The following is a 21,722-nucleotide window of genomic DNA, read 5'->3' on the forward strand; positions in this document are numbered from 1 at the left end:
GAGCCTCTGATTCACCCAGTTTGGGTTGCCCGGGAGTTGTTTACTATGTTAAAGACGAGGCTGTATCAACATTAAATTGATCTTTAACATAAACCAGTCTCCATCCAGGTATAGCAAGCTCCCCAGCATGTTGACATTCCTCGGAAAGGCCTGTGTCACTGCCCTAATCATTAGAGGGCATTTAGATGACACCCTGAGCCTCTGTGAGCTTGCATGGAAACTGAGGCAGGGCAGGAGTTTCTACTGTTAGACAGGGTCCTTCAGGGAGAGCCTGCTTCTCAGCCCTTCCCCGGTCGTGCCTATTCCAAGGCCACCTAAAAGAGCCTACAATCTGGTTCCGTTATTTATAAAAAAAAAAAAAAAACAACTTTAACTAATGTTAAAAACATGAGCATTTACTGCCCTCTCAAAAAGGAGGAAAATTCCAGCTCACAGATAAAAACCAGATACAGTTCTTTGGAACGTGTGCAGGACCTATTCTTCAGCTGAAAATTTCCTAGAGACCAGCTTAACTTCACATTAGCAGGAGTTGGGGGATGCAGGGGTTGAGGGGACAGCTGAGCAGCTATTAGCCTTCAGGGCCCTGTGAGAGTCATCATCTCTCCTCTTCTCCTTTCAGCTGCCTTCTTGTTGGTACAGGGAAGGCACATTTGGGGGCAGCTTTGCTACCGGCTATGAGCAATGTTGCGTGATCAGACTAGGAACAGATGACGGTCCTGCTGGTTTCCGTCTGAAGCTCTGCCTGCTGGCTGTTCAGCCGGATGCTCTCACGGGCTCCGTCCTTGGGTGCTTCGGCTACTCTCAGGCCTCCCTAACAGACCCGCTTGGCGTGAGAGTCCCTCTGCTCCTTTGTTTTATGAAGCCCAAAGAAAGCTACCACAACTTCTGGAACAAAGACCCTAATCCTTATGTTCCATATGTGCAGGTTTCTAGTATTTGTTGCTTCAGAGAAATAATCAACAAAGATATTGGAGTGGAAAGTGGACAGTACAGCAACGTAGTGATCTAGTCAAGTAAAAGAGCTGGGAAGACAGAAAAGTGGCAGTCATGGCTGCAGCTGTGCGTTAAGGCTTCCTGCTGCTGCTCAGTGTGTCCCAGGGACATCATTAAGGACGCAGTTCTCTGGAGCCTGGAGGACAACTCAGGGGGTCCCTAACACACAGTAGGGCTTCTTGGTCCACAGTGGCAAGGAAGAGACCCGGAAGGCCCCCGACTCTGTCCACCTGAGCATTACCTCATCCACGTCAGAGCAGGTGATCCCGTTTCCCGTGTAACCATCTGGGCAGGGTCCACACTGGAAGCCATCCCTGGTGTCCGTACATCGGACACCTCGGAAACAAGGGCTGGAGTCACAGTGGCGTGTTGGGCGAGTTGGGGGTGCTGGAGGAGCTATGGGCACCAGTGTGTTTGGAGTTGGGGACTGAAAGCTGAGAGGACCTAGGAAACAAGACCAGTAAAAATCCATAGGTTTATAATGCGTGTGGAATATGTAGGATACAAAGTGAAATGTGGTTTCCCAATGAATTTGCCCCTTCCCATCAACTCTTGTGCAGAACTTCCAGAGGCTGCGGTCATGTGACCGCACCTCAGATCACGTGGCCTCACCTCAGCTCTTGCGTTAGCCTGCATTGCCTCACTCAGGATGAGCCGGTCACCACAGAAGCACTTACCACAAGCTTGGCATTCAGCAATGGTGTTTCGCAAAAACGATGTTTCCTTGACCTGAGAAATAGAAGGAAGACATTGCAAAGGAATACTTGTTACAAACCAGAAGGAAAGTATCCCTGGAAGGCTGCCCAAGAAAGGTTTCAACAGTCCGCCAGGAGCCTATGATGGCTCTCCCACCACCTTGGCTGTGGAGGCTCACTACAAGCATGATCTCCTTTTCTTTGGATGGAGCCCTGGGGCAGGTGGGCTGTGTGGAACACTGTGGGGTGTGGCTCAGGGCTAGGTCCTTTCCTGCCTGTGTGGGCTGGCCACTCCACCCACCAGCACAGAAAGCTGGTATGACGGTGCTCTCAGGCTTTGATCCTCACCTGCTGCCTCAGAAGATCTTTCACCTCTCCAAGGAGCTGGTTCAGTTGTGTCATTTGACCCAAGAACTGTCGATTAAAGTCTCCTGTAGGAACAGACAAAGGGAAGGAATGTTCAGCCAGTGTCACTTGGCAGGCCTAGAGATCAAGGGCCTTGTGCATGCTCTGCAAAGTACTCTATCATTAAGTTACACCCCTGCCTATCAAACTGGCAATCCTCCTGCCTCGGCCTCATGAGTCCTAGGAATAGAGGCATGCACCTCTGTGTCTGATTGATGACAGTCATTTCTAAGTGATTTAAAAATCAGCTGACTCCTCAAATAATTGCTATGACAAGATTATTTGAAATCTAGGGTTTCTGAATTCGATTTAGGTAATTTATTTAATTCCTCTAACAAAATAATGCTACTGATGCTGTTGTTTAATTGGTCCATATTTGTGAGTTATAAAAATAAAAGGGCAGTGAAAAGATTACGTGGCCTGGACTTTGTCCAAGCGCCTGATTTGTGCAGACATTTGCAGGGGCTGCTGTGCTCCCTGGACATATCTGGGCTAGGGGACCAGTCTTTGGACAAGTGTCCGTGTTGACGTGAGTGTACCACTGCCCAGGGGCTCCCACCTGTGCTTGTGGCAGCCAGAGGCTCACTCTGCTGCAGGAAGCAGTCTTGGAGGCTGGCCACCTGGAACAGCGAGCCCCGCACCACCAGCTTCAGCTCTTCCAAGAAGTCCTGAGAGGAAAGAAAATTGCTTGCGTAAGTTTGCTGATAGGACAATTAAAAATCTCACCAACATGGCATGAAACAGAAGACAATGGGATTTTTGATGGGATTTTCCCCCCTTTTATTGAGGCTGCATTGAACAAAGCTATTATTAAGCTCATCTTTGTTAGTGAATGCTTTGCCAATATCTGTGAAGAAAGATATTTTTTCTTACGCTTCTCAACCAATGGCAGTTCTATGTTCTGTGACATTCTTTGTTATCTGCATGAAAATAATAACTAATAACATTATAAGAGGAGAGAATGTACACGGTCCTGTCAGACAAAGATAATTTGCTTAATTTTAGCTACTCCTTTTAAACTGAACAACTGTTTGAAAGGTCACCTCCAAGGAGTTTACCTATTTCACCTGAAACAGAAGTCCTCAATTTTTGACTTCATATTAAATGTGAATTAAAAGAAAATTGCTGCCTAGGCACCAGATCCTGAGATTCCAATTTAACTTGTCTTGAGGAGAGCTAGCTACCACACGTTTTGCAATTCTCCAGGTGACTCTAATACACGGGCCCACAGGAATGAGCTGACACACTTTCCTCAGCACGGACCTGGAAACTTTGGGCCACAGAAGCCCATTTTCCACCTTGCAGAATTGTTCACGGGTTCCTACCTGGGGCTTCCTCTGGAATGTCCGCAATTCAATGGACTCTGGGTTCTGGGTGAGGCCAGAAAAGGCTCTGGGGAGGTTGCGCACCGAGTCCGCCTGAGCGCAGTCCAGGTAGAGTTCTACAGAGCCATCTCCTCTCTGCAAATTGCTCAGTCTCAGGAGAACCCTGTGGCGCCTCCCATCAGCCAGCTGCAAGTTGTTGAACACCACCAGATGGATCTTTCCATCATTCTTCAGGTAGCGGAGGATGGCTGCAGCCAAATGCAAAGCAAAGACAATGAGAGCAAGGGACATGGTCCTGGGCAAAGTGGCCTTCAACTCACTGGGGAGAATGTAGGTTGTGACCACAAATACTGATTTACCAATTTTTGTGTGTGAGGTCCTTGGCATGGTGCAGCACTATCAGTGACCTACCTTTCTTCTGAGGACATTTTGTGAGAATGGAAAAACACAGAAAATAAAAAATAGCAAATCCAAAGATAAACAGTAAACTTTAATGAATAAAGAGAGTCTTTCCCCATCAGAAAGTCAGACAAAGTTCATGTACATTGCTAAAGGCATAGATTCATTAACTCACCAAGCACAAGTACCTCTGAGGACTTCAAGACAGTAAGTACTGTTCTCAGTTGCTTTAATTTTATAGGCCAACCATATGAAACTAGAATAAGCATTGGAGCAACAAGTGAAGCTTAGGCAAGGAGTCTGCTCAGGTCATTGTGAGGGCAGGACTGAAATCGCAGCGTCAGTGTGCTGTGTTCCAGAGCACAGCTAGATCTTTGTATGCATATTTTGCATCATGTTTTAGATATAGCGCTGTCCTTCAACAACCCATCCCCAAGAGTCTTGCAAACAGACTATGAACAGGACTTTATTGCCTGTTCCCAAATGCAAAGCCCTCTTTCTTATTCTATGCACCAACTAAAGACTCATGGGAAACAGCCTTGCTTTTTATACCCCATCGCTGTCCTAAGTATAACAGGACCTGGTCCCGAAAGATGACCATTTGTGGGTGGAACCCTATGGCTGAGTTTTGCTAGAAAGACTAAAATGATTTGTTTCCAAGGTTTTGATGAACCTGCTATGACACTTTCAGACACACACACACACACACACACACACACACACACACACAGAGGGGGAAAGGGGAGGGGAAAGGGAGAGGAAGAGGGAAAGGGAGATGGAGACAGAGACAGACAGAGAAAGAGAGACAGAGAGTGTGATGGTTTATATATGCTTGGCTTGAGGAGTGGCACTATTTGTAGGTGTAGCCCTGTTGGTGTAGGTGTGTCACTGTGGGCATGGGCTTTAAGACCCTCATCCTAGCTCCCTGGAGGCCAGTCTTCTCCCAGCTGTCTGCAGAACAAGAGGTGTAACTCTCAGCTCCTCCTGTACCATGTCTGCCTGGATATTGTCACATTCCCACCGTGATGATAATGGACGGAAGCTCTGAACCTGTAAGCCAGCCCTGATTTAATGTTATCCTTTAGAAGACTTGTCTTGGTTGTAGTGTCTGTTCACAGCAGTAAAACCCCACCTAAGACAGACAGATGGACACACACACACACACACACACACACACACACAGAGCTAAAATTAAAGTAAAACTTTTTTAAAAGAAAAGAATGTTCATTTCAGGGCCATAGAGTGGCTCAGTGGATATACATTCCTTTTTATTATTAATTTATTCTCTCATATATTACATTCCTCCCAGTCCTTCCCCCATAACCTCCCCAACCCCCATCCACTCCTCATCCATTTCCCTTCAGAAAAGGGCAGATCTCCCATGGATATCAGCCAAGCACGACATATCAAGTTTGCAACAAGACTGGACACATCCCTTCACATTAAGGCTGGATGAGGCAACCCAGTAGGAGAAAAGGGATCTCCAACACAGACAAGAGCATCAGAAACAGGTCCTGCTCCCATCGTTAGGACTCCCACAAAACCACAAAGCTACACAGCCACAAAATAGGATGTACACTCTCGTTGCCAAGACCAATGACCCACGTGGTCAAAGACGAGACTCAGCTGTTGAAATTCTTCTCCACTTTTGATAAGCACGGCTGATCTGCATGTATGAGCACACATGACAAATGATAAAGTGTAGTAAAAATGTTTAAAAGTGTTCATTTAAAGATGCTTTCGTTAGTAAAGATTCTGTACAGCAGGTGTGCTTGAAAAAGCTGGGCTCCTTAAATAAAAGTATAGTCATGAGACAAGTCCTTGTGAAATAGATCCAGGGGCACACAGATGGCCCAGCAGTTAGGAACATCCAGGTTTTGTTCCCAGTACCTACATGACAATTCACAACTCTCTGTACCTCGAGTTCAGGGATTCAATGCTGTTTTCTTGACTTTGTGGTCACCCAGGCATGCATATAGTATACACATACATGCAGACACTCACCCACACAAAATAAAAATAAATCTTTTTAAAAATCAAAATAGTTTCATATAAAAAGAGTAGAAAAAAAATTTGGTATTCTATTCAATGAAAACCAAAAGGAAGTTGTAAGAATATCTTCATTCAGAAAAATTTGTATATATGTGCATGCATATATGTAAGTGTGAGTGTGTGTGTATACACACACATACACACACACACATATACACACACATATATATACACACAAACATGCATTGTAGAGAAAATTTGTCAAGCCTAGTTGAATAATTTCTGAGTCTTTCATGAGTATTTTTTTCCTTTTTGCTCATCTTTAGTGCCTAAACTTTCTACATGAAATGTCCACTATATATATATATATATATATATATATATATATATATATATATGGATCCAGCAGGATGCTTCAGCTGGGGAAGGCACATGCTCTCAAGCCTGACAACCTGAGGTCAATCCTCAGGACCCATGCTGTGGTGTGTGCACGTGTACACACGCACATGCACACGCACACGCACACACACACACCCTAACACATTTATATTAAAAACCAGAAAGTGGAAGCTAATATACACACTTAAGTCTCTGATGCTGTCGATCTGTGTGACTTGTGGCGAGTATCTTGAAGGGTCTTTCCTTAGGTGCCTCTTCAACCAGCTGGAAGTGCCAAGCCAGAGCTGCCACAGAGGCCAGCGAGCCAACAAACTAGTATGTTGCAGTGTGGCCAAAGAAAATGATATATTTTAAGGCTTTGCCCAAATTACACTTTCTAGGTTTGTTTCCCCACCTTCTCTCAGGTCCTCTAGCTTTGCTTTTCCATTTGGCCACCGTGTGAGGACAGGGACAGAACTGGCATCGTGTTCTGTGACATACACATACCAGGAGGGTACTTATGTCTGTGTGGCCACCACTATGTGCTTCCTGCCAGAAGAGAACTTGTTAGATGGGAACCTTCCATAGCAGCTCAGTGCTAAGTTTCCTGAAGCACTGGCAAGTCTTAGTACAAATGATTTAAACATGGCGGGAAAAGACAGACAACAGCTGCAGAAACACGTGAGGAGAGGCTCTCTCTCTGTTCTCTCTGCCTTCTCTTTTTCCTCCTGAGTTTGGGGGGTTATAGATGTTGAGTCACTTCCTCTGAGAAGAAAATTAAGATTTATTTCTCATCTTGGATGAAATAGGATCTTTGCCCTTTTATTTACTACTAACTGAGTCTAGAATTAATTTAAAATAATGGCTGCGGGGCCTGGAAGCAGAGACATACAGTAACTAAGAGAAGGAGAAATTAGAAGCAAACCTAAGCAGCCCTTCACTGTTTGAAACGTCAATGACTTCACTACTCAGAACAGTTTGCAAATACCTGGCATTTTACGAGCCAATAAAAATACCACTTGTCTATTAAACTTGAATTAGGTCATATACACTTTTGGCCATCATTCTAGTGAGAGCCACACTTTCCCCTTCCTGGATTAACACATTAAGAAGACAGACATGCACTGAAAGACACGTAGCTAAAACAAATACTCTAGATTTTTCTTCTCCCAAACTAAGTTTTCTGTGGATTTCAAAGGAAGCATCTTTTAGGCACACAGCCACTTTTAACAGATCTTTGCAGAGCACATGGGTCATAGTTTATTTTCATAAGTGGAGAGCTGAGATGAGTTTTATAAACAGTACCCAGTGAAGTAGATGCTGTGAATATGAACTTTCAAAGAACAACTAAATGGCTGCACTGAAAACTTTCCACGTGAATAAGAGCTGACAGAGTGACATGTCTCTGTCCTCGGCCATGCAACAAACCCTGCCCGTGTGCCTAGACTCTCCTGAAGGAGAGCTCTAATTCTGCCTTGTGTTTTTGGTGCACTCGCAGAAAAGTCTCCCAGAGGACACATTCCCTCAAGCGCCTAGGACTTTAACAAGGGGGAGCAGGGAGGATCATGGAAATTTACACGGTGTCTGTTAGAAAAATTATCAAGTGCTCTGACATTTACGGTTCTTCAATGATTTTTGTTTCTCTTATGGCTTTCATTTTTTCATTTTTGCTCTTTTATGGCAAATCCCGTACTTGACTGCCTCCATATTTCTATATTATATTCTCCGAGTCCTTAGCTCACCCCAGAAGGAAGCCTCGGACGCCACAGTCCTCATCAGTCTCAGAGACCCTCAAGCCCCGTGAGTTCTGTCCCGGGAGACCCTGTAACCTGCTGGGTGGGTGTCTCCTGAGCTTGCTCCCCTGAAGCAGAGAACACATGTGCTCCCTCTTCTCAGAGCTCCCGGGATCCGGAAGCCAGGCCCTGATCCTGGAACACCACACCTCTGCCAGGTCAGCACTCTGGGGAATATTCCCTGGGTACAGCTCTATTTCTCCAGCTGCAGCATAGTCAGTTCCCAAGTCAGCTTGGTGGTCCACTAATCCTGCCGGCTTATGCCTACAGACAGACGCCTTTGCGGCAATTGCCCCTGCCTCTATCTGCTGCACCTCTGGGTTCCTCTGCCTGACCCCTGGCTCACCCTCCCACCGTCAGTACTTTTTGTACAGTTTTGAGACTGGAGGACTGAGTCCTATAGGATTGTTCTGATTCAATTCCCGCCTGTTTGTTTAACTACCTTGTATTTACTTATAGTTGCATAAATGTTTTGCACGGATGTATGCTATGTGCGATACCTTTGCACTTGGTGCAGCTAGAAGTCTGAAGAGAGCATCCTCCAACTTAAGCTATAGACAGTTGGGAAATGGATCCAGGACCTCCGCAAAACCAAGTGCGCTTAACCTCTGAGCCATCTCTCCAGTCCAGGTCTTGCCTTTTTAAAAGCAAGCACATTAATAAGCAGATGAATTCGTCCAATAGATCCCTAGTGGCTTCTGATTGATTCTAAACTCCCTATCCCAGGACAGGCCCCAACCTGATCATCACCTCAGTTTCTTTCCACTCTGCCAGGGCTATTTCCTCTGCATCCCTTGGTATCTGGCGAGAACTGTACAGCTGTTTGACATTGTCACCCACAATCACACCGTCTTTTAAAATTGTGGAGGATTTTTCTCTCTAAGCTTAGCCTGTTTGTTTCCTTGACAGTCTGGGGCCTGATCTGATGGCCCAGAGCTAGTTTCGCTCACCTGTGTACCAGGTGACACAGGACCCAAACTGCTGAACCCAATTAGATGGCAATCTTCGTGGTTGATAGGAAAACAAAACCAACGAATCAAACCCCAGTGAGGAGGATTTAAAGTTCTGCTAAACTGGGAAGGAATTTAAAAAAAAAGTGCTTTTGAAGAAATGGACCTTGGAGTAAGAATGTTATAGCATGCTGACTTTTAAAGTAATGAGGCAGGGTGCCAGCTTTAAAAACCTAGAAATGATAGTATTTTGTCCGCTCGGGAAGCAGAGTTGAGAGTGACTGGCCTGCAGGCGCTCAGGAAGGAGGCATAACGGCAAGCGACTTTACTTTCAGTACTTCAAAGTCTCAGATGAAAGCCATCACTGTAAACTTGGGTCATCTTATTAAGGTCATTATACATTTTTAAAATGCCTTCTTGCTATCAATGTCCTCTGTGGCGGAACTCTTGTTTTGTCTTCGCTGATTCATTTTTATGGGCTATGGACTGGGTCATGGTAACTTCTATGCTTTGGAGCTCCATACAAAAGTAAATCACCAAATAGCTTTCACTCTCTAATAACTCTAATAACTAATAACTCTCTGGGTGACTGTGGTAAACGTAGCCTGTTTCAAAATGTCCTTCTAACAGTTTCCACATGAGCAATGTTTTCAGAGGCCGAATGGAGGGAGAAGACAGAGGAACAGTTAGTGAATGGGAGGTTCGCCGATTATGCACAGCATCTGAGGAGGGCGTTACTTTAAATAGTTATGAGAGTCATAGTACACAACATGTTTTCAGTGATGAAGCTGTGAGGGGCGCAAAATGCAAAGGTCGTGTTATAAGGACAGTCACAAAGCCATTTCTTCGGCACCCTGGGAACTTTCCTAGCTTTTACACAATCTCAGAATATCAGCAGGACAAGTTATCAGCTTAATAGCTCTCTTCACAAATCCCTTAGATAAAAGTGCAGCTGCCACCAGCATGGTCTGGCCACAGGGAGCTCATTAACTCTCAGAAAAATGTGCTTAGCTTTGGGATATCTCACCACGTTTTTCCTATTACAGGGCGAGAATCTGTCTCCTCCTCTGAGTCCCACCGATGGGGTTCAAATCCTGCTTTTCAGAGCTGGAACAGGTCTAGCCCGATCCCCGTGTCAAGCAATTTCCTTCAAACGCTTTCACATCTCTCCTAATTTTTTGCCTGGCTCCTTTATTTTTCTATTTCCTTTAACTTTTCAACTTGGATGTGATTTAATAAAAAGTGTGTGTGTGTATGTGTGTGTGTGTGTGTGTGTGTGTGTGTACATGTGTGCGCGTGTGTGTCCCAAACAGATGCTTTTCTTCTTGAGGTAGGCTCTGGTTTCACAGCGTCCAAGATGAAAAGCAGTCATGTGGATGTGGCTTGGACAGTGAAGGCTACAGTGGGACTATGAATTCAAGAAGCCCTACCCCAAATGCTCATTCATGGTACTACAGACTTAAAGACCTTTTGAAAATAGAGGACTAGATGACTCAGAGCCCTGACTACTCTTCTAGAGACCTGGTTCGATTCCCAGCACCCATGTGGCAGGTCACAAACATCTGTAACTCTAGTTCCAGAGACTACATCTCCTTCTTCTGGCCTCCATGGGTACCAGACACACATGTTGTGCACAGACACAGCACATAGACATGCATGCAAGCAAAATGCCCATATGCATAAAATAAGAAAGAAAGAAAATTTAGAAGCAGATCTAATCCTAGTTGTCTTCTGCCATATTCATTTTTATATCATTTGGAAAGGCAAATGAGATACTTTATGAAATTCCCCTGAAGTCAAGATATGTTATTCTCACACCACCTACTTGAGCTTTCCCCTTGGAAATTGTTGTACATAGAGAAACCTTGCTGTGTCTTATTCTTATTAGCCCTGTTTTGTGTTTAGGAATCCCAGATTTATTTTCCAGGCGATCGTAAAATACATGAATGAATGATGCTGATGATAGTAATGATAATGATAATAGTAATGATAATGATATTAATATAAACTTTGTGGGTTTGATCTAAAGTTCTGCATTCTGAGGCTTTCAGAATCTATTTTTCTTCTCTACAGAAAGAAGACCATGTGCCAGTCTGTTTCCTGTGACTTGCAAATGTTGCCAACAGTGGCTGTGCTATCACTTTCTTTACTAAATCCCCCCCCTCCCCGCCTACAATCCACCTGGGCATGGACAGCTAAATCCATTCATGGAAGCGTTACTTTTACTCTGGTTTGGACTAAGCGCACACACATACCCTGACCCCCTACCCTCTTGTTATCTCTATCAGCACCTCATACTTCCAGTCTCTTCCAGATTCATGAATTTTAGTTCTGTTTTTTGACTCATTTAGTTTAAACAGGACTAATCTGTGTGACCATCAGATTAGAACTATGTATTAGATATGTTTGGTGGGGCCATCAGTGGTACACAACTAAGGCAGTGGCCCTCCATTTCCTTGATCCTTTGTTTGTTGGTTTGTGGGTGGTGCTGGGGACTGAGCCCAGGCTGTTGAACAGGCTAGGAAAGCATCCACCACTGAACCTCATCTCCAACCCTCTTTTTCACTTTTGATTTTGAGACCTGAGTTTCACTAAATTGCCCAGGCTAGCCTTGGGCTCACTCTATAGCCACAATGGCTTTGAACATTTGATCCTCTTGTCTCAACTTACAGAATAGCTAGTACTGTTGGTATGCACCAGCATGTTCAGTTTGATGTTTTTGTTGTGTATTATTTGTTTGCCTTTAACCCTTCTTGACCATTTGAAGAACATTTCTTCTGCTGGGTAAGACAGAAGCAAAAGAGTCAACTTCAGATAACCTCAGGCATTTGCTAGTATTGCATCATCACGTGTTCCTGACAGTGGGCTTATTTAGTCCTTCTCATCCTTTATTCAAACACAGCACAAATATCCCCTTTATTATCTAGCATGCAAATCAAGAACATCAACTCAATTCAATTTTAGCCTTTTTAACTCTGATTTTTATAGTGTTGGAAAGGTTTTTTAAAATCTTGCACCCTTTTCATGTGACCATGTTAAATTTGAGCTCAGGCATGTTTTGAGGAAAGTGAGTGTTGGGCCTTTTCTACTCAGCATATCGTGAAGATTGGCATATTGTGATGAGTCTGAGTTTGAGATCTCCCTCTTCCTCCTACTCATTACTGGGTCTAGAACACTGGTTTCTAAAGCAGCTCTACCTCACCCAACTTACACTGGTCTTTAGCCTGGAGGATTCAGAACTGTTACCCTGAGCCATTGGATACTTCTGACCCTTTGGATGAAGAGTATGGCTGACTCTAGTCACGGTAGCAACTTCCTGCGGTACCCTTCATTTCAACACCACCAAGTTGGTCTTGGTGACAACCAAATGAAGACCATGGGAACAATTCTTTCCACAGGCAAAGTTACCAGCAAAAGAGACATGGCTAAATAACAGACATCTGTCCCATTCATACATTGATCTATCCATCCATCCCATTATTCACTCATCTATCCATCTATCTTTCCATCATCCATCCATCCACCCACCCATTCATCCATCTATCCATTCTATACTATTTAGGAACCTGAGGTTTTTGTCTGAACCCCATAGGCTAATAGGGTTCAATATACACTTCCATTATGGGGACCATGCTGAGATGATTATTATCACCCTCACTGTAGAGATGATAACTGTGCTGACAGATTTGCAGATGTACTCATGGTGAGCAGTTGGCAGAAGTTTTAACTGGAACTCAAACCTGGGATGTTAACAAGAAAGTTGTCTCCATGCCAGATACTAGAACGGCTTCAAACATATCCAACTACATGGTTTCTGCAAAATAATCATTTGTATAAAGATCATACCACCTGTGTTACTAAGAATTTGACAGGTCATTTGTACCAGAAACACTTCTCATATCCTCTTGTTTGCAAAAGTTCTCCAACATGGATTCATTAAAAAACTCCTTTCAAACAATTTACATATACCAGACACTATAATTCCATAATTTCCACTAAATGGTATGTCACTGTTTATGTTATTCAACTCACAATATGGAATCTGTTTCCTCTGGGGCCTTGCTGTAGTCCCTACATAGTGTTGTGGTTGTACAAAAGCAGGGTAATGGCTGTCTTGCCTTGGCTGAGAAAGAGTTCATAACCTACTAAAGGGACTTATAAACAATTAAAGTACTAAGCAAAGTACTGGAGGGACTTGTAAGCAATTAAAGTACTAAGCAAAGTACAATTAGTACCGCTTTTGGTTAGAAAGCATAAGGTCGCATAAAGAACGCAGAGATGGAGATTAGATGGCTCTTCAGGGTGCTGGGCTTTGCTATTTGAAGATGGTGCAGGATGTGTAATGGGGAGAACAGTGGGAGAGTACAAAGGGGCAGAGAAAGAAACACTGCATGAGTTTGCCCAGAGAGGACCATTCTTTCTAACCGAAGCGCAGGCTGCAGAGAAGGCCGCAATGAGGTATGATTTGGGAATCACAGTTGAGGGTTGTGCTATAGAACCTGGGAGGGTAAGGCACTTGATGCATTTTGGAATGGAAGACACTCCAGGTCTCTGGTTGGGTGTACCCTGACTGAGACTGTTTCGTGAGCAGTAATGAAATGGCAGTGGGTGGGGTGACTTAGAGATGGGGAGAACTGTAGCAGAGAGCTCACTGGCAGGCTCTTCTGTGGTCATCATGGGTCACACTTGAGTTTATTCCAGGAGTTCCTCTGGGATCAGAGGGCCTGATTCTGTTCTCCAATATCATCTTTACCATTATCTTCCCCATCGAATGCTCGCCCAGGTCTGCTAATGGGAGAGGTGGGCTTTACTTCCTACTCAGATTCGTTTAGTCAGTAGAAATGCATTTGGGTTGCTTCTGAGTGAGGTATTTTTTTTTCTGCAAACTAACTAAAGGGAGACCAGCTGAGCCTTGGTTAGTTGAAGGATGCCTGGAAACACTGTGCAGGAGGACGACTCTCTCATGGCTCTGTAAACTAAGTCAGTAAGACTACCATTAAATGCTTCAACAAGAAGTCATAACCACATGCCACGTCTTCTCCTTGGACCCAGAAGCTCGAGGACTCTCCTTCACTGCACAGTTTATCATGGCTGCCGCTCCTTCCTACAGCTTTGGATTCAGCAGTGATGGCAAGTGTATATACGTTCCCTGTTTATCTAAAGACTCAGCATGAATTATTCAACTCTCCAAGTTTTAATAGTCATGTAATTTCTCTTTACTCTCTGAGAACTCTCATTTCTGGAATCCTCCAGAACTCTTTTTGATGCTCATATTTTTCTAAGAATCACATCTTTTCACCACAGGCTGGAGGGTGAGGCGGTATGTTGGTTAGCTCTCCATTGCTATGACAAAATGCCTGGGATCAACAACTTCAAAGAAGGAAGTTTATGTTGGCTCATATCTGCAGAGGTGCATGGGCAGAGCGCCATGATGTGGAATGTGAAGAGGAGTAAAAATTGATGATGTTATGGCAGCAGAGAGAGAGAGAGAGAGAGAGAGAGAGAGAGAGAGAGAGAGAGAGAGAGAAACAGGAGAAGTCCAGAGTCCCCATGCCCCTTTAAGGGTACACCCCCAGTGACCCAACTTCCTTAGCCCCATGTAATATTCTTTCAGTAGCATCAAGCCTTAGCACATGAGCTTTAAGGAACATTTAAGATTTAAATCATAAGAGGAGGGCTGGGGATGCAGTTTACTGATATAATGCTTGCCTGTATCATACATGAAACCCTAGGTTCTATCTCCAGCACTGGAAAACACGTAAGTGAAGGTTTTACTCAACTCTCTCATCTTTTCCCTAAAAGGTTGATCTAGAACTTACAGCTGCATGGCATCGCTAGCTTCTCTTCAGGAGAAACAGTAGCAAGCCCTTCGCTCATTTCTCTACACACCATGGGTCTAGTGTGACTTTGGCTTTGAGAGTAAATGGGAAGAGTCAGTTCAGGCGAGATTGCTTCCTGTGTTCATGATGGTCCACACAGTCTGGCTGCCTTAGATTCAGAGGGTGAGACACAGTGGGTGAGAAAAGCTAGGAGCAGATTTTCATTCTTGCTGTTATGCTGAATTGAGCAGGAACAAAAGTCTTTTCAATGCATCTGAAATAGCTAAAATCTCAGCAACTAATTCAAGAGATGTGAGGAAAATGGGGCTGTCTCATGGGAGGTGGGGGTGGGAGTAAATTACCCTTCAGCCTGGAAGGGGGTCGGGAAAAGGAGCAGGAGGGGCTGACCTATCTGCTGAGTATGTCACAGACTCCGTTACCTGAGACTCACCCAGGGACAAACCAAGAAAGCCCATAGGAGATGTGTAAGAGCCAAGAAGAGAGGATAAAAAAGGGTTACGGCCATTTTTCTCTGGTTTTAAACTCTACCATTCTGTGCAAGCAAAGACTCCTCCTCTCTCAGCCTGAAGATCTAAGGGTTCGAGGAGGAGTTCATCTAAGAGACTTGCAGGAACATTAGGAAGGGTCTACTTTATAAAGCAAGTTGAAATAGACATAAAGCCCAGCTGTTTTAGAAATGCATGAAGCAGAAAAATATGTATCTGTCACATTCCTTAATAAACAGGAACAGGTGTTGTCCCCAGGGCATGAGTAGGAGGGAAGAGGATGAAAACCCACGACCTTTTTCTTTGGGAGCCATTTCTCAGTGCAGATAGTTACTCCCTTTGACAGTCAAACAGATGGCAGGTAACAATCAGAGTCTATGTGCTTAAGGTGAACCAGGCTGGGGGCTGTGCATTCTGCCCTGCTGTTTGGGGTGTGTGGTCTCCCAGAAGTCCTGCAAAGCACCCTCCAAGCTGTGAGTCATATCAGCTCAGCCATGGCATCCGAGGGAAGAGGGGAGTGGCCTCGCACTCATCCTCTGAAGTCTTAATCCCCAGTGTGATAGCATTGGGAGGAGAGACTTTGGGAGTTAGTGAGTTGAGCCTGAGTCCTGAGGGTGGACCTCTCTTTCTAGGATTTGTGCAGTTTCAAGAAAAGACATAAGGGAGCATACACTGCCATCACATTGTGGAGATACAATGAGAAGATTACTGTGTAAGACAAGCACCACACCTACCAGGAACTTAGACGTAGTCTACAGTCTTGCCAGTCTCTAGAACCATGAGAAATACGTGTCTGTTGTTTAAACTACACAATCTACACAGATTATAGCCGAGGATAGTAAAGGCAACGTGTAACCGTCCTGGCCTCCTCCTTTCTGAACTGGCTTCCCAATTCAGAATAACATGAGGATGGAGCCACGTCAGAAGGCATCTTGAAGAGAAAGAGCGGACAGAATCAACGCAGGAGTCAAAGGAAGGGGCAGAGTGTTGTGGAATGCTATCGCGCGGGTATGGCAGGGTCACTGGTTTTACACTCTCAGTAGCTGTGACTGTGATTACTTGACTAAGATCTGCACAGCACTGGACCTGTCAATATTCTGCCATATGATCATAAGGATCCAATGCTTCTCACGGATCTATGCGTGCTCAGATCTAATGGTGGGTGGCGGGTGGGAGGAGACAGCTTCTTCAGTGGTGTAGCCACCGACAGTTACGTGTCCTCTAAATAATCCCATCACTTGTGCTGCTGTACCTGATTCCAATTAAATGCATTGGCTTATGACAAACAAACAAACACACAAACCCCTCAAAACATGGAATGTAGTCTCCCCTCCCCCAGCCTGAAACCTGCTTGCTCAGGGGTGGAGCTTCCTGCTCATTCGTTCTGCCACGCCCACTGCTGGACAGTGCCGCTTTGCTGTTGGTGCCACCACGTGCTCACCCTACTACTGGACCCGAGATTATTCGGCGGGAATCAGGTCCCCTCCCCCTTCCTTCATAACTAGTGTCGCAACAATAAAATTTGAGCTTTGATCAGAATGAATTTGTCTTAGCTCCGTTTCTTCTTTCGCCCTGTCTAGATTCCTCTCTTACAGCTCGAGTAGCCTTCTCAGTCGAACCATTCATGTTGCGAGCTGCTGGTGGCCGCAACAATGGAAGTAGAAGGAGAACTTGTTGGGACAAACAAACAAACAAACTGGGAACCAGTGGGACAAAATCGAGCAATGCTGTAGTGGTGAATTCAGTGAAAACACATTCCGTGCATGTATATTAATGCCATAGTGAAACCTACTGCTCACATAATATAGTAATGAAAGACACATTGGCCATAAGCAAGCCTTCGTTTCTCTCTCTCAACTACCTTCACACAGGTAAGCGTCTAGTAAGACGAACATGGCATCCCAAAGGAAACAAGCAATGGAAGGCAGACCCTGAATCCCCGACCAGGAGCCCTCCATGGAAACCCTGCAGCAGGCTTACCTTTGTTCAGCCGTCCCATCACAGTGAATTCAAAGTATTTGCTGTTGTCACTTGAGGAGTAGAGGCCAAAGATGGTGGCTGAGCTTTTACTCTGCAGCTTGAAGGTGGAGATGAGATAGACTTCGTGCAGGGTGGGATCTGTCAGGACTGGCTGCAGGGCGCTGGGGTTCAGCCTCTGGCTGGAGGACGGTAGAAGATCAAAGACTAGAGAGACAGAAGGAAGTGTGTGGTCACTGAAGACTAACCTTGGGCAAAGCTTTTTGTTGTCTTTGTTAATTGGTGGGGGAGCATTTGACAATAAGCTACAAAACTGTGTGAGCTGATCTTGCTATTCTCTCTCCCCATCCCTCCCCTCTCACACACACATAGACAAATTCACCAGTTCTTCCTGTCTTTAATAGTGGCTGGACATTTGAAGCAGAAGAAATGCACCACAATATTTATGACATGCTATAGCCCTGAAGAGAACTCTAGATTTGCAAACACAAGAGTGGATTTGGCTGAACAAGGAGCTCTGAAAATATCCAATAGGAAAAGCCCTAAAAGCTTAAAGCACAATGGGTAGGGTGGCAGTGGTGGTGGTGGTAGAGGCGGTGGTGGTGGTGGTGGTGGTGGATGAGAGCAACCAGCTCAGTGCCTCTCTTATGTCCTCAAGCAGCGGATTGCACAGATGGGGCCCTTTAGGTGCCTATTGGGCCATGCATCTTCTGGTTCCATGACATGACAGGGAAAGAGGCAGCACGCGTGCATATGGTGTCGCACAGAGTATAGCAAAATGACTCGCCACTTCTGTGAGAGCCTGTGGGGTTTCCCAGTTTTTCTGTTTTTAAAAAAATCCCATCAAGGAAACGAAACAAAGTGACGTGTGTGGTTTTTCCCGAGACTCACGGACCTGGGAAGTATGTCCAGGGCCACTGAATGTCCACTGTCAAAGCTGACAGTGGTGACACTGGTACTTACAGCATGTGCTTACTGAAGCACACAGATATTGTGTAAGCACTTCCCTGCCTGGCCGGGAACTTCAGCGCCCACGGCTATCTCTTGTCTACAATAGTCTGATTGCTAAAAGGGTGACACTGATGACCAACAGAGAGCTCATACAAACTGGCAAGATGACAATCATCTTAACAGAAAAATAGGCAATGTACAGAAAAAGAACCACAAATGGCTAACAGGTATATAAATAAGTGTTCATATGCCCTTTAGTTAGTAATGACAGAATCGCTAACTTAAATAACACTATTTTTGCTATCAAATTGGGAAAAAAAAATATAGTAATACCTAACACTGCAGTTGAGAGTTCAAGGTATTCTTACATGTTCTGCTCAGTAAGATTTAAATTAGTAAGAATTCTCTTTTTCCAGTAGTGGGGATTGAACCCAGGACCGCATGCATGTCGACAGGCTCACTATCACTGTGCCACGTCATCAGGTCAAATCGATATGAACATTCTGAAGGTCGTTTAAGTAACAGTATCAAAGACTCTGAAACACAATGCCTCTTGACCTAGCAAATCTACTTAAAGAACTGTATTGGAAGGAAATGATAGATAACGGACTTAGGTACAATGTTCACCATCACTTGTGAACCTACAGATTCTTTAGTTATGGAAGGAACTGGGTGAAACTAGAAACTGGAAATATGGAAGCTCTCTGGGTTGAGTACTTTGCTGTGAAAATGTCAAGAGAAGAAAGACTTTACAGTTAAAGCAATGGCTGGTGCCAGTCCAAGCCATCCATCACTTCCATTTTCTAACGGAATGTCTAATCTATGATATCAGAATACCAGTGACAAATTTAGTGTCCTACACTACAAAACAGACTAAATTAATTTTGGCCCATGTTTTTGAAATGTAGTTAATTTCATACAGAACATTTTTGTTCATGATAAAGTTATAAAAAGTTACAAAGTTATGTATACGTATAACTTGCTGTCTTTAGTGATTTATTTGTTTAGACAAAGATTTGAAACAAAAGTTGATTCAATAACATCTTTATATTAACAGTAGCTATTTCTAGGTTGTATAAGACTTTTTTGTTGTTGTTTATTTTCTGGCAATTCTGGTTAGGTTTGGTTTTTACAATGAACAAGTGTTGCTTTCTACTAAAAACTGAATAAAAATTTAAGGCAAACAGGAAAAACCGTAGTTACTTGAGAATGTCTACTTTTTTAAACAGATAATTTATTTCTCTGCTGTTTCTTTCCCCCTAGAAGCCCTCACATAATAGCGACTTTAATACTAGCTGAGTTGAAAAGCAAAACATCTCACCTATCCTTCTAGTGCCCCACATCCTCAAGCTACAAAAACGGGTTTATAATTTCTAAAGAATTGAAAATGTATCATTCCCACCAATGGGGGATAAGGTTGGATAAAGTGTTGTGCTTGAAAACTCCGTTCTAGATAAGGCACCTCCAGGAGACAGACATAAATTCAGAGTCTGAGAACTGTCTTCTGAACTGACTCCTGATGCTTCATGCCGGCTCCAACTTCGATCCGGCCTGTGATCTTGCTGGCTCTCCATGAGAGCTTCAGTCTGCCTGGCTCCCCGTTTGATTCATTTGCTGCTCTTGAGTCTGAGCTTGGGTAAGTGAGCAATGACTTTAGAGAGTGTTTTGAGGAGGAAATAAGATGCTACCTAACGCTATTACAGTTCAGTAGAAGTACCAGGATCTGAGCAATGAGCCTCTAGTGTTAGAGGTGAAATTACTGCTACCGATGAGCACGGGGATTGAATACCTGCTCATTCAGGGCTAGCAGCCTGGCCCAGAGGGAGAAGGAGATAAGTGAATTAAATCAGTTGAGCTGCTGATTGCCGACTTGATAATTCTATAAAAGAATCTGCCAGACACCTGACTTAATCAGATTGTCTGCAGAAACTAAGTTAACAGGATAAGTTAGGTTATATCACTTGAATGCAAGTCTTCACTGTCTGGTCTAAAGAAGTAGAATCCAAACCTAACCTACACCACTAAGTTGTGTGCTCCAATGTCAAGAATTTATATAACAGAAGATATTATATAACAGAAAATAACCTCTGGACTGTTGGGTGCAGTGGGTGGCCACTGTGGTGGCATGAAGGGAACACAGACTGCCTGCTCAGCGTGCTTTGCTCAGCCTCGGGAAGGAAACCTTTTTCTCCTCCTGTGCTGCTTCTGGCTTTCCTCATTCTCGTCCATAGTAAACCAATCCAGGTGCCCAGTGTCACGAGGAAGGCCAATGTGCACAGCCTGCCCGAGCCCCGAGATCCTTCCTGGCTGTAGTAATTGCTTCCTTGTGGTCTTTATACGAAATTTTGCTTAGCCGTAAGTGCTTTCTACCTGAAAATTATTTCAACTCCCTGTCAAATATTGAATTTTTTTTTTTTTTTTTTTTTTTTGCCTCTTCACAGAAAAAGATCGATTTCTAAAGAGTCTCAAGTAACCACACTGAGTCCGGGGGAGGGGGGGAGCTAACCTTTGATTGTAAGAAGCACGGAAGGCGGGTGGAGCAAAGCAGCATTGCTCACGGGTGGTGCCACTTGGTGCCAGGGCTTCCCTGAGAGAAGGGACTGGAGGGAACAGACACTGGTCTTCAGACAACCAGGATTTCAACCCCTGCCAGAGGACCAATGACCCTGTGGCACATTCTACAGTGAATGATGAAAACTAGTTTGCACCCCCCTCCAAACTATAGTTTAAGGAATTGGTCCTGTGGTTGGGTAAAGGAATTGGAGAAAATTCTAGACTTTCCTCATCACTTTCAATAACGATGTACTTCCATTCTGGTCCCGGAGGAACAGAGAGGTGCATGGCAAGGCCTCAGGAGCCCAGGCAGAGCAGTGCAAAACTGGCCCCTCTAGGTGATCTCAGGACAGCAACAGTTAGCTGGATGCAAAGGGGACCAAAGGAAGCCACTTACCCTGGGGTGTGGCCTGGGCGCTCGTCCGCTGCCACGGCTGCAGGACCAGGTGCAGCAGGAGGAAGGCGGCCGCGGCCGCGCGTGGGGCCGGCATGGTGACTCTTCTGCTCCCTGAGGGCTGTGCAGGCGACAATGTGGCGTGGCTTTGCCGGCGTAGGGCGCTGTTTGCTGGCCTCGGGCAGTGAGCGCGCAGGTGGCGGGCAGGGCAGTGCGCAGCCGTCGGAGGGGCGCTGGCTGCTGGGCTCCGCGGCCGCAGCCCGCGCTTTATGGTCCAGCCGCCCGGGGGGCGGGGGGGGGGAGGGTGCGGGGGAGGACCGAGTCAGGGCGGCCCCCTTGGCCAGGATCCCCCATTTGCCAGGAAGAGCGGGGACGGCGGGAACCGGGAGCGTGGGCCACCGAGGGAAACGCTGGTGTGGAGACCAGACGGAATGGAATGAGGTGGACAGTGGGAAGGGGTGGGCAGACACAGAAGTGTGCTGAGGAAGGGACAGAGGTTGGGCAGAGAGGGCCACAGCGGAGGAGGCCTCTTCTGGTCCCCTAGCCTTGAGCACCTCTATGCTTTTCCCTCTTACTTTTTATGTTATTTAGA

The 21,722-nt window shown here is 45.1% G+C and overlaps 1 protein-coding gene across 1 annotated transcript in view; it reads right to left on the reverse strand.

Moving 5' to 3' along the window:
- Positions 1-21,372, reverse strand: part of Thbs4 (thrombospondin 4) — a 43,233-nt gene extending 21,861 nt beyond the window's left edge. Inside the window, exons 1-7 of the mRNA NM_011582.3 lie at positions 21,134-21,372; positions 17,236-17,439; positions 3,419-3,666; positions 2,653-2,761; positions 2,037-2,119; positions 1,671-1,722; positions 1,235-1,437 (exon numbers count right to left, since the gene is read on the reverse strand). Of these exons, the coding sequence (NP_035712.1) occupies positions 1,235-1,437; positions 1,671-1,722; positions 2,037-2,119; positions 2,653-2,761; positions 3,419-3,666; positions 17,236-17,439; positions 21,134-21,227 (993 nt within the window). The 5' untranslated portion in view covers positions 21,228-21,372. The remainder of the gene's footprint in view (positions 1-1,234; positions 1,438-1,670; positions 1,723-2,036; positions 2,120-2,652; positions 2,762-3,418; positions 3,667-17,235; positions 17,440-21,133) is intronic.
- Between the last annotated feature and the right edge of the window lie 350 nt (positions 21,373-21,722).

Source organism: Mus musculus, chromosome 13, assembly GCF_000001635.26.
Source record: "Mus musculus strain C57BL/6J chromosome 13, GRCm38.p6 C57BL/6J".
NCBI lineage: Eukaryota > Metazoa > Chordata > Mammalia > Rodentia > Muridae > Mus > Mus musculus.